The following is a 13,084-nucleotide window of genomic DNA, read 5'->3' on the forward strand; positions in this document are numbered from 1 at the left end:
ACCAGACAGGCATGAGAGGAAACAGTCAAAGAATGGGAAGAAGAAATCCTCTACTTCTCAGGGTGCGGATGACAGAAACAGAACAAAAATGAGGCCAGTGTATAGTGCTACCTCGGGTTACATACGCTTCAGGTGACATACGCTTCAGGTTACAGACTCCGCTAACCCAGAAATAGTACCTCAGGTTAAGAACTTTGCTTCAGGATGAGAACAGAAATTGTGCTCTGGCGATGTGGCGGCAGCAGGAGGCCCCATTAGCTAAAGTGGTGCTTCAGGTTAAGAACAGTTTCAGGTTAAGAACGGACCTCCGGAATGAATTAAGTACTTAACCCAAGGTACCACTGTATATTAAAACACTTAGACACAACCCCGACTAAAGAACTATGGCAAGAGAAACTGATGGACTACGCAGAATTGGCAAAATTGACACATAAACTACGGGACAAGGACAACTGTGACTTTAAAGATGAAAGGGAACCTTTTACAAAGTACTTAAAGGAACAACAAGTGAATCGGACTCCTTGGCAGGTTTTGAATAAACACTCACAAACTTTTTATTGACAATAACCTGTCAGATAAATTAAGGATTCATACAATTCTGTAACGTGCAAAGAACAGCATTTGTAGAGAAATCAGAGACTGGAGCTGAGGGAAGTCGGGGGGGAGGGGAGGGTGGGTCATTTTATGGGGGGGAGGGGGAAGTGGGGGGAAATCAAGGATGATATGTTTTAAGATAGTATGTTTTGTTTAAATTCTTAATAAAAATATTTTAAAAAACACACATTTAGACACATCAGAATGAAATAGTCATTGCAGGATCCACACAGGGGAGAAACCATGTAAATGCATGGAGTGTGGAAGGAGCTTCAGTGTGAGTGAGGCAGGTTTTAAAAGATTCACTGGAACATTGAGTTCTAGTGGACCTCCTTGCAGAAGAAATTCCATAACACTGGAGCCACTGCAGAGGAGACCCTAGACCACAGCCTTGTTAATTTCACAAAAGGAATAACGTCTTGGGCCTTATCAGAAGCTATGGTTCTGGTCTAGATATCCGTGGGGACAGAACTTGTCTCCACTTCTAGTTCCTATTGTCAGGTGTTTGCATCATTAAATGCTCTTTTGTATTCAGTTCAGGTCTGAATACAATAATGTAGCACTTGGGAAGGAAGATGCAGCCCAGGAGACCAGCACTGGAGGCCAACATAGAGAAGACCTGCACGGCTACCATGTATTTCCCCTTGGTGCTCAGGTAGGTGGGCACAAAGGACACCCAAACACTGCAGAAGACCAGCATGCTGAAGGTGATCAGCTTGGCTTCATTGAAGGCCCCAGGCAGCTTCCTGGCAAAAAAAGCTACTGTGAAGCTGATGGCAGCCAGGAAGCCCATGTAGCCAAGGGCAATATAAAACATGGCAACAGACCCTTCATTGCACTGCAGGGTGATCTCTCCAGGCTGGGAGTGCATGTCGGAATCTGGGAATGGTGGAAACATTCCAAGCCAGATGGTGCAGATGAGAACTTGGACAGTGGAACAGGAAATGACAATGGAGTTGGCCAAACTCTTCCCCAGCCATCTCCTCACCCTGTTCCCTGGCATTGTGGCTAGGAAAGCCAAGACCACTGTGATGGTTTTGGCCAACACGGAAGAGACGGCAACTGAGAAGATGACACTGAAGGCAGATTGTCGGAGAAGGCAGGTCATCTTCCTTGGCCGCCCAATGAACAGGAAAGAGGACAAAAAGGAAAACAGGAGGGAGACAAGAAGGATATAGGTGAGGTCCCGGTTGTTTGCTTTGACTATGGGAGTGTCTAGGAATTTAATGAAGATTCCTAACACAATCCCTGTGGTTAAGGACAAGAATAGGGTGGAGGAGGTCAGGAGGGTCCCCAAAGACTCTTCATAGGACAGGAAGGTGATAATCTTAGGGACACATTGATCTTGATCTTTGTTTGGATGCTGATCTTCTGGACATTTGGTGCAGTGGTCTGCATCTGAAAAGAAAAACAGTGAGTTCAGCATCATTCATATATCACTATTATCTCTGTTCTATATTACATTCTGTTATGTTAAGAAGTCCTACATGCAACAGGAGAAGGAGTGAGAAGATGTGACGAGCCATTTAGTGTCCAGTAGGAGTTAGAATAATAGATTCATATAACTGAAGAGTTGGAAGGGACCCAGGTATCAATTGAGTCACACCCCTGCAATGCAGGAACCACAGCTAAAGAACCTCTGGCAGATAGCCGTCCAACCTCATTTCAACGGGGAGAAGGAGGCACCCCGACACCATCAGTGTGTACATAATCAGAAATGCTGGTGCTGACATATATATCCCTTCTCTTTGCCTTCTCCAGGGGCTCCCCTCTTACCTTCCAGAGCAGAGATTGTCCCTTTCATGCACCGTGAGCAACTGTAGCAGCAAAAGGGTTGGCCTTCATGAATTACCTTGGTGTATCCCTGGCGACAGCTTTTGCTGCACCTTGAATGAGGCGGGGTCTGTTCATAAAAGGAAGGAAGTGGGTGGAGAAAGCGAACAGAGAAAAGTTTTTATCTTTCTCTTATAACAATAGAACTTGGGCAATTTTAAATTTTAAATTTTAAATTATTTTAAATTTTAAATTATTTTAAATTTTAAATTATTTTAAATTTTAAATAATTTTAAATTTTAAATCATTTTAAATTTTAAATCATTTTAAATTTTAAATAATTTAAAAATCTTATACCAGTACAAATTTACACATCCAATTTAAATCACCAAATATTAATATTGACCCCCTCCGCCCCCTTTCCGCGATTGCTTATGTCATATCTCTTATCACTGCAGATCCAATTTAAATACATTTGTTATTTATCCTTTATACTCAAATTGTTTCACTGCTCGTTTTTAATTCAAGCCTGCTAGTGTTTTAAGTGGTTTGCAATAGTTCTTCAAATAGTCCTGAAATGTTCCCCATTCTAAATTAAGAATTCTCTCTTCGACTCCTGGAACGGTTTGAAAACCAAGGCGCGGCTTCCAATTGGCTGCAGGAGCTTCCTGCACTAAAGCGGAAGCTGTGGAAGCCGTGCCAGACGTTTGGCTTCCGAAAAATGTTCGCAAACCAGAACACTCACTTCTGGGTTTGCGGTGTTCAGGAGCCGACTTGTTCGGGAGCCAAGCTGTTCAACAACCAAGGTACCACTGTATAGCTAAGACTATGGGAATGCCTAGGTTGGCCAGTCAATCTCTCTGTACATGAGTCAAGAGGCTGAAAGGAGAGCCTCTTTGTACTGTTTGTACTGCTATTACTTGTCAGGAATGTCCTACACATGAGTAGGAATCCGATAGAGACACATGCACGGCTAGCGTGTTCTTTCCTTCCTGGTCGGTGGTTCGGGAGCTTCAAAAGCTTTCTCCAGCCCGAACATCACAGCAACCAAAAGGCATCAGCACACTTTAGGATCAGCAGTGTTAGCAGTCCGTGTGACAGACTCAGCAGCACAGCAATATTGGCTAAACTACTTTATTTACACATAATACACTCAGGGCATTCTGACTTAGCTCCTTCCCCTTTCTCATCAGACAACAAAGCGAAAGGACAAAGGACAATAGTCCCACATCACGGAACACAGTAATATAAACATCCTGTCTCCGTCACTTCCCACAATGTGGAATGAAAACATACACCGTCATGTGATAAAACAATCCCATGACTGCAACACGTGGCAAGAATCCTAACATTACTGTACTACTATATATTTGTTTATACCCTGCCTTTCGCCCCGACAGGAACTCGAAGGCAGCTTATAAAAAGATAAAATTGGACAACACAAGGCAAGGACGTTCATTGCATACCCTCCAACATTTCTCTGATGAAAATAGGGATGTTCTATTCCATGATGATGATAATAATGGTGGTGGTAGTACTAACAATACTATTTATACCCCACCCAGCTGACTGGGCTGCCCAACATATATAAAGACATAATAAAGCATCAAACATTAAAGATCTTCCCTATATAGGGCTGCCTTCAGATGGCTTCTAAAGGTTGTCTAGTTATCTCATTGGCTCTGGGGTTGGATAACTCCATACCCTCCAAAATTTCCCTAAGGAAAATAGGGGCATCCTAAGGAAAAGTGAAAGGACGTGGGTGGCTCTATGGGTTAAACCACAGAGCCTAGGACTTGTTGATCAGAAGGTCGGTGGTTTGAATCCCTGCGACGGAGTGAGCTCCCGTTGCTCGGTCCTTGCTCCTGCCAAAATAGCAGTTCGAAAGCACGTCAGTTGCAAGTAGATAAATAGGTACCGCTCCAGCGGGAAGGTAAACGGCGTTTCCGAGCGCTGCTCTGGTTCGCCAGAAGCAGCTTAGTCATGCTGGCCACATGACCTGGAAGCTGTACGCCGGCTCCCTCGGCCAATAAAGCGAGATGAGTGCTGCAACCCCAGAGTTGGTCACGACTGGACCTAATGGTCAGGGGTCCCTTTACCTTTACCTAAGGAAAAGTGGGACATTCCGAGATCAAATCAGAAACCGGGATGGCTTCTGTAAATCCAGGACTGTCCCTGGGAAATAGGGACACTTGGAGGGTCTGTCATTGTCCCCTTCACTTGTTGGCTTTGAGTTTCTAGTAAAAAAAGAAAGAAAATTAAGTAGGTCTCACCTGGTTACACCACCCAGGCCACACAATGGCATCTGGATCTATAGCAAACGTTATTGTTGAGGGGTTGTGCCTCTCTGCACTCCCAACCTTCACTTTCTCAATTGATTTATTGGGGAGCACTAACACGTTCACAACATCGAAGGCAGCTGCCAGGTGTCCGTTCTCATCCAAGTGCAGCCCGTCTACGGAAGTATTGTCAAAGTGGAAGTTTCTCAGGAAAGGGTGAAGCTATTATGGCAAAGAAAACAGCAGCATTTAGAAATGGAAGTTGGATATTGCAAACCTGCCTTGTTGGACCTCCAAAATTTCTGAGCATAGATAAGCAAGCATGTTCTGGAACAGCGTTTCCCAAACTTAGGTCTCCAGCAGTTTTTGGACTACAATGCCCATCATCCATGACCACTGGTCCTGCTAGCTAGGGATGATGGGTGTTGTAGTCCAACAACAGCTGGAGACCCAAGTTTGGGAAACACTGTCCTAGAATATGAACAGCCCAGCATCCTGTTCTCCCATTGGCCAAACCAAGCCTGTCGGAAACCCACAAACTGTGAAGTAATGAGGTCCGGTACGCTTCCACTGCCAGTGCTCAGCTTCTCCGGACTGTAGCAGAGTGTAGGCACGCCATGTGCTTTGTGTTTGAGCATGCAGGAAAACAGAGTCTGTATGCAGCTTCTTCACTAATCTAAGAAGCTTTATTATGTACAGCAGCAATAAATCAGAAACTCCAGAGACGGCATCTTGTCTCCCATCTCAGTCAAAACCGAAAGGAGACTGAACACAAAGAACAGATTCCCAGATGAGGGAAACCACTCCCCAGTGGGCAGGACGCTTACTCTGGGCTGTTTATGTTAAGTCGTGGCGAACATATCAGACAACACAGCGATTCTTCAAACAGCTCTTGTTTATTCACAAGCCAGGACAGAACTGAACTGAAGGGTTCAGTCAGCCTGCTTATATAGAGCTCCAGTACAACGTTATTGTAACAACTTTCTAAAACTATCCAATCACTGAACGTCACTTTCGATCGCTTATTTGCATAACTATCTACAGTATCCCCCTGCTGGCCTGGGGTGAGAACTTCAGTACATAACAGTTTAACCCTGTAAGCTCTGATTTTCCTCACAAACAGGCCTGGAGCACACCTGCAATGCTCTCCGCAGCAGGTATTTAGGAGCAGAACAGGGTCATCGTGGCTTAGTAGCCATTGATAGGCTTCTCTGTGGACTTGTCTGTTTTTCTTTTGAAGCCATTCCAATTGGTGGCCATCACTGCCTTCTGTGGGAGTGAGTCCCATAGATAAACTATTGGTTGCATGAAGGAGTGCTTTCTTTTGTCTGTCCTGACTCTCCCAGCATGGCCCGTGGCCCTTCCCATCATGCAGAGAAGGGCAGAATGAACTGGCGAGAACTCTTTGGTCCAGCCAAGCTTCCAAGGGGCAGCCTTTGGAATGCAGTGCCACAGACAGCAATGGGGGCTGGTCAGTTAGAGCAAATGGGGCTCCAGCCCACCAACCTTCAGCCAGGCTCCCTGCCCGCCTTCTTGTTGTTGTTGTTTAGTCGTTTAGTCGTGTCCGACTCTTCGTGACCCCATGGACCAGAGCACACCAGGCACTCCTGTCTTCCACTGCCTCCCAGTTTGGTCAGGTTCATGTTTGTAGCTTCAAGAACACTGTCCAACCATCTCGTCCTCTGTCGTCCCCTTCTCCTTGTGCCCTCCATCTTTCCCGCCTTCTTACTTTTAACCAATCTGATGGCCGGCATTGCCTCTCAGCTTCCTCCTCTATGGAATGTTGCATTCGTAGAACTCATCGAGGAAGAGGATGGGGACAAAACATTCATTTGACTTTGCCTGCCATTTACCCCTCTGCCTCCTGCCTTATGAGGGCCAGTGACCACTGCTAAGGAGGAAATGATGCTCATTGGAAGAACTTTGGACCCTCACTATCTCTCAGCCTATTGGGGATGGAGGAGTCAGGACTTCCGGGTTGGCGCCATCGCCGAATGGCGGACTCCCTCCGAGCTCCGGAGGGAGCCTGCTCGGCAGGGGCTGGGTCCTACCGCACCGGCGATGCGGGGACCCTTAAAAACCACGGCCACGAGGGCCGTGGACATGGAGACTCGGCTGGCACCGTTAGCGCCCTCCCGACTCGTGAAGGAGCCTTTTTAAAGGCTACGGATCGGGTGCCGGGGAGAAGCGTGGTGCTTTGAGTCCTCTGCTATCCCTGCCGAGCGCAGCCGCATGCCATCCGGCGGAGAGCGCTGACTTCTTCCATTGAAAATTCGGACTTCTTAACAACAACCCGTGAGTAATTTGGAAACTGGGTTTAAAAGGAGAAAAAAAAAAGAATTTTTTTTTCGAATTGGACACGAGCGGGGGGGGATCCAAAAAGGAAGTCAGTCCCCCCCCCTACTGTAAACCTTCCAAAACAAGGACGGGGAAACCAAGGTCCAAAAAGATTTGTATGGCTGATAAAAACTAAGAATTCCACGATGGGGAACTATAAGAACTGTGCTGGAGGAAGAATTGAGGGAGAAGAAACGCAACCCCCCCCCCCCTGGGAACCGGGGTGATTGAAGAGAGAGTCTGGTGAAAAGAGTCGGAGATTTTGACAGCTGTCAAAGTAGCTGTCAAAGTCGGAAAGCAGAGAGGATTTTATTATGAGAACTTTGCTGGCTAAATTTGTTACAATTTGCTACAACTTGTTAAAACTTGGATACAAAATGGCGAAAACATGGATAACAATCGGACTTTTGGACTAGAGAAAACAAAGTTACAACAATCCCCCTAGAGGAGTTTCGGGACATTACAAAGATGGTCGTAAGTGGAAAAATACCATTGGAATTTTACAGGACTGGTTATCTTCTGGGAAAGCTGCAAAACGGAAATAATATTTTGTCTACAGGGTGTTCAGCTAAAGGAGACAATAGAATTTTCTATTGAAGAAAGGAAGGGACTGAACGCAAGTTTTTGTTCCTGAATAACAATAATCCCTGCAGAGTTACTAAGCTTCTGAATTAGAACGTTTCAGCAGCGGAACAAGAGGAAACTGGACTACAATTTGGAAAGAACAATGGGGGGAGCTTTATTAAAGATCTGAAGTTAAGTGTTTTAAAAAATAATTATAAAAAGAAAAAAAAAAAAAAAAGCCAGCAAGGAGTTGGGGGAAATAGGTGATTTATGGACTTTAAGAATTCCAGGCGGATAACATGGTTTGGTGGTCAGGGGGAAATTAAACCGGGGACAGGGGGGGAGAACTAAAATCCAAAGGCTTGTTAACTTCTTTTTTTCTGAACTGGCTCTTTTTCATCTATTATACTTTTTATTTCTTATTTCTGATATTTCTATTGTGTGGGGTGTCTTTATTATTAAAAAAAAAGGGAAATTGTGGAATGAAAATGGGGTGGGCCCTGGGAGAGAAATTTTTGGTCTTTTATTAAGGGTATTGATGAGGAGTGTATAAATTTTAAATTCGAATAATGGTCTAAACAAATTAAGTTTTTAATTAGAACCGAGAGCTTGTGGAGCCAACAATATGAAAGAGGAATATGGTAGGGGTGGGGGAAGGGGGAAGTCCCAGAAAGTGGATGTATGAAAATAAGGTTCTGAATGTATTTTAATTCTTACTTTCTGTATTTTTGAAAATTTTAATAAATATTATTTTTTTTAAAAAAAAAAATATTGGGGATGGAGGAGAAATTCAATTTCAGTTTGTGATCAAAGATGAATTTATCAAATTTGCACGTTCCAAAACAATAAGAAAACCGGAGCAGAGCCAGCCTTCCAAATCTGCACTAAGCCCAATTTTGCAATACAGTTCCTCCAACCAAACAACATTCATGAACATTTTTATATTAGGGGGAAATGTGCCATATCCATGAAAATAGCACGCAACATGTTATTTTAGGAGCACTTGCTTCCAGATTTGTGTACATTAATCAAAACCGCATACAAAAAATGTGTTAATTAGAAGAAATTCACACTAAATTGCTGAAGAATTTTCATGATGTTTTCATCAGGTTTCATGAGCAACAACAACAACTGTTGCCCAGCCTCTTCTGGGAAAGAAAAAAAAACTTAAACACGTAGCAGAACTCCCAAAAAATAGACCTTTTACTTGCTACTGAAGGCAAATGAGCATAATGGTCACAAATCAAGTACATTCAGGACTGGCACAGTTCATAAAAAGCCAGTTGAAGCACTTACAAAAACTTATAAACTAAGCATACAATATACAGAACATCACACCAGGAGGAAGAGAGATAGAAAGGGAAAGTAAGACCCAGGCTCCTTCTGGCCCATATTTATAGTCAATATGACCTTAACTGGAAGAGATAAGAAAACCAGTTCAAGCCAGCTGTACTCAGATTCTCTGAAGGTATAACCCAAACAACCACGAAGCTTCTTTCGTACAGAGAAGCTTCCAGAAGCTTCCAGAAACCTCTTGAATGAATTAGAATAGGAAAGATTACTACACATCAGATCAGTACTTTCTGCGCTAAGAAAAGCAAACTGACAATAACAACATTTTTATTATCTGCACCCTGCCCATCTGTCTGAGTTGTCCCAGCCACTCTGTGCAGTTTCCAGCATATGCAAAAACATAAAACATTAAACACTGAAAACTTCCCTATAGAGGGCTGCTAAATGTCGCTAAAGAAAGGCAGACAACCTAACTTGTGAGGAACACAAATGGAAGAAGAAGAAGAAGAAGAAGAAGGAGGGAGGAGGAGGAGGAGGAGGAGGAGGAGGGGAGGAGGAGGAGGAGGAGGAGGAGGAGGAGTTTGGATTTGATATCCCGCTTTATCACTACCCTAAGGAGTCTCAAAGCAGCTAACAATCTCCTTTCCCTTCCTCCCCCACAACAAACACTCTGTGAGGTGAGTGAGGCTGAGAGACGTCAGAGAAATGTGACTAGCCCAAGGTCACCCAGCAGCTGCATGTGGAGGAGCGGAGATGTGAACCCGGTTCACCAGATTACGAGACTACCGCTCTTAACCACTGCACCACATTGGCTCCCATAGACTCAAGGCATTAAAAGAACTGGCAATAATGTTAGCAGTGAAGGAGAAAAGAATACCTGCCATGGCTGTACCCTTTGGAAGACCAAGTCGCTTCCACCTCCCCTCACCATCCGCCGGGATCTGGATGCAAATGTAGCCCTTAAGGCAAGCACCAGAGCCCGGACCAAACTGTAAATCATGTAGCTGTCCAGGGTCAAGCTGCCTCCATCAGCCTCCTGATAAATGCTCTCCTTCTTCTCGACGCATCTCATTTGACCTCTCGCCGTCAACGCATACTTCAAATGAAAGCAACGAAACCCTTTCTTATCAAACCGCGGTTTGACGTTTTCATACCTCGTCCCCTTTTTGAACTGCATTAGGAAGGCCAATGAAGTGTGGATGTTTTGCATCTCAAACATGCGGTAAAGAGCACTCAGGCTGATGTCCTGCAAAGCCGTCATGATCCAAACTTTACCTGCTGTGGGCTGCTTGCTCCTCACAGCCCGGAATATGACGTAAGCTAAACCGAAAACAGATTGAGAGTCCCCAGAGAAAATGGCGACGTTGACTTGCCTCTGCACAAGGAACGCAATCATGGGGGAAATGTTTCTGTACAAAACGAGTGCTGGGATTTTTTCTGAGAAGGCAACGCAGATCCCCTCCCTCGCCAGCACTTCTGTCAAAGTCCTCGTGAGCCTCTCTCCATTGTCATTTTCTGGAACGACGAGGCCAACCCACCTCCATCCAAAATGCTGCAGGAGTTTGGCAATGCCCAAGTATTTGGTCTCAGCGCTTGGGACCATCCGGTAGACAAAAGGGAGCTGAGATTTGTCTTTCAGAGCAGGAGAAACAAAATCATAGCTGACCTGTGGAGAAAAGGAAGGTTTTGAATCTCAGGATAAAGCCGAGGTGTTTGCAAACCTGAAATATCACAGCCAGCTATTGAAATGGCTGTTGTCATTTATTGTGTGTGTGTGATTTTGCAATCAAAATCCTATCTGCTTCACATGTGGTTATACTTTTTAAAAAAGCAGCCTTAGAAATACAAAGAAATACAGGATTTCAGTACATGATCTGCTCAATCCATTCCGGAAGTCCGTTCGACTTCCAAAATGTTCGCAAACCAAGGTTCTGATTGGATGATTGGCCCTGGAAACAATGGCAGCAGCCGAAACGGACGTACGGCTTCTGAAAAATGTTCTCAAACCGGAACACTTACTTCCGGTTTTGCTGTGTTTGGGAGCTGATTTGTTCGTCAACTAAGTCATTCAGGAACCAAGGTATCACTGTACCAGCCACACTTCCCATTTCCTACCTGTGGGGTTTTGTAGATGCTCAACATATTTGAAATCTGGCCAGAGATTTCAGAGTCAGCCCCTTCGAGGACAGCCAAGAGGTTATTGCGCCTTCCGCAGCAGTAGTTTGGGATGTTTGCTTGCCCAGTAGAGAGAAGGTCAATTGTAGCATCATAAGTCGTCCTTGCATCAAAGTAGTTTTCGTAGATGTTGTAGCCCAGAGTGACGTTGAGCAAGAGCCCAGGATCCCTGCTGACTCTCTGAGTGGCAAATATGAAGGGCAGGAGCTGCCTGAACTGCACGTTTGATAACCTGCAACAAAATTTGTGTCCCACGTTTAACGACCATCCAGCTAGGCGAATACCCACAACATTAAGCCTGGCTCTGACTGTTAACAGTCTCTCACTTTGCTGGTGTTTGAAGCTCATTCTGTGTGTGACATCATACACTGATGTCACAATGATACATCTGCATACATCCAGGGAATGTCACTGGCCAATAAACTCCTGCAACTAGGTCACCAGCAGCCTGGCTCTCCAGCAAACTTAATGTTTTAGTTCATAGCCTGAGCATGAAGAAGAATATGTAGATCATCAGGGGGGTTGGGCTGAGTGTTCACCAATGTGCGGATGATACACAGCTCTACCTCTCTTTTAAATCGGAACCAGTGAAGGCGGTAAATTTCCTGTGTATCTGGAGGCTGTTGGAGGATGGATGGTGGCTAATGGGTTGAGGTTGAATCCTGACAATCCTGTTTTGGAGGGACAGGAGGTGGGCTGGTATGGAGGACTCCCTGGACCTGAACAGGATAACGGTGCCCCTGAAGGACCAGATGTGCAGCCTGGGAGTCATTCTGGACTCACAGTTACCCATGGAGACGCAGGTCAATTCTGATCTGGCACACAGGTTGAGACCCTACCTGCCTGAAGACTGTCTTGCCAGAGTAGTGCATGCTCTAGTTATCTCCCACTTGGACTACTGCAATGCACTCTACATGGAGCTACCTTTGAAGGTGACCTGGCAACTACAACTAATCCAGAATGCGGCAGCTAGACTGGTGACTGGGAGTGGCCGCCAAGACCACATAAGACCTACATTGGTTCCCAGTACGTTTCTGGGCAAAATTCAAAGTGTGGGTGCTGACCTTTAAAGCCCTAAATGGCCTTGGCCCAGTATGCCTGAAGGAGCGTCTCCACCCCCATCGTTCAGCGCGGACACTGAGATCCAGCTCCGAGGGCCTTCTGGGGGTTCCCTCGCTGCGAGAAGTGAGGTTACAGGGAACCAGGCAGAGGGCCTTCTTGGTAGTAGCGCCTGCCCTGTGGAAAGCCCTCCCACCAGATGTCAAAGCAACAAACAACTATTTTACTTTTAAAAGACACCTGAAGGTGGCCCTTTTAGGGAACTTTTTAATGTCTGACTTTGTATTGTTTTTGATATTTGGTTGGAAGCTGCCCAGAGTGGCTAGGGAGACCCAGTCAGATGGGCGGGGTATAAATAATAAATTGGCAGTTCCCTCACTGCGAGAAGCCAAGTTACAGGGAACCAGGCAGAGGGCCTTCTCGGTGGTGGCGCCCACCCTGTGGAACACCCTCCCATCAGACGTCAAGGAAATAAACAACTATCTGACTTTTAGAAGACTTCTGAAGGCAGCCCTATTTAGGGAATCTTTTAATCTTTTAAATATTTTAATATTTAATTATTGTATTGTAATATTTTGCTGGAAGCCGCCTAGAGTGGCTGGGGATGTTGGAATCCATGGTTTATGTGCAGCTCTGCAAGTTCGCAATTAGTGTCTCCACAGCCTGGGAAGACAGAGCATGAAAGGAATCTGCCTAGAGATAAGGAGACCCAGGAACAGCTCTGTGATTGGCTGAGGTCCCTCAGATAGGCAGCATGACCTATGACACTGCTTGTTAGAGTGGTTAGTGCTGGTGAGCGTTGAGTTCGTTAGTGTTGAGGAGTTGCTGAGAGTGAAGAAGTTGTGTCGTAAGTAGTAACTTGTAGATAGACTTGTATGTTTGCTGCTGTATTGAAATATACTCAGAGTCGCAAAGTGATTTCATGCTCTTTATTCAGCTCATAGTGGTGAGGAGGAATGAATAAATGTCCCCTCACAGTATCTGCTTTATATACATTATTTACACAATGG

The 13,084-nt window shown here is 45.1% G+C and overlaps 1 protein-coding gene across 1 annotated transcript; it reads right to left on the minus strand.

The window, feature by feature from the left end:
* Positions 1-682: 682 nt before the first annotated feature.
* Positions 683-12,016, minus strand: LOC308469395 (vomeronasal type-2 receptor 26-like). The gene is made up of 5 exons (XM_080991776.1): positions 10,956-12,016; positions 9,718-10,506; positions 4,641-4,868; positions 2,371-2,497; positions 683-1,992 (listed from the first exon to the last, which is right to left on the minus strand). The coding sequence occupies exons 1-5, from the start codon at positions 11,361-11,363 to the stop codon at positions 1,079-1,081; spliced, it is 2,466 nt and encodes an 821-aa protein (XP_080847902.1). The 5' UTR covers positions 11,364-12,016; the 3' UTR covers positions 683-1,078.
* Positions 12,017-13,084: the final 1,068 nt, after the last annotated feature.

This window comes from Podarcis pityusensis, assembly GCF_964106645.2.
Source record: "Podarcis pityusensis genome assembly, chromosome: 2".
NCBI classification, from domain to species: Eukaryota; Metazoa; Chordata; class Lepidosauria; order Squamata; family Lacertidae; genus Podarcis; species Podarcis pityusensis.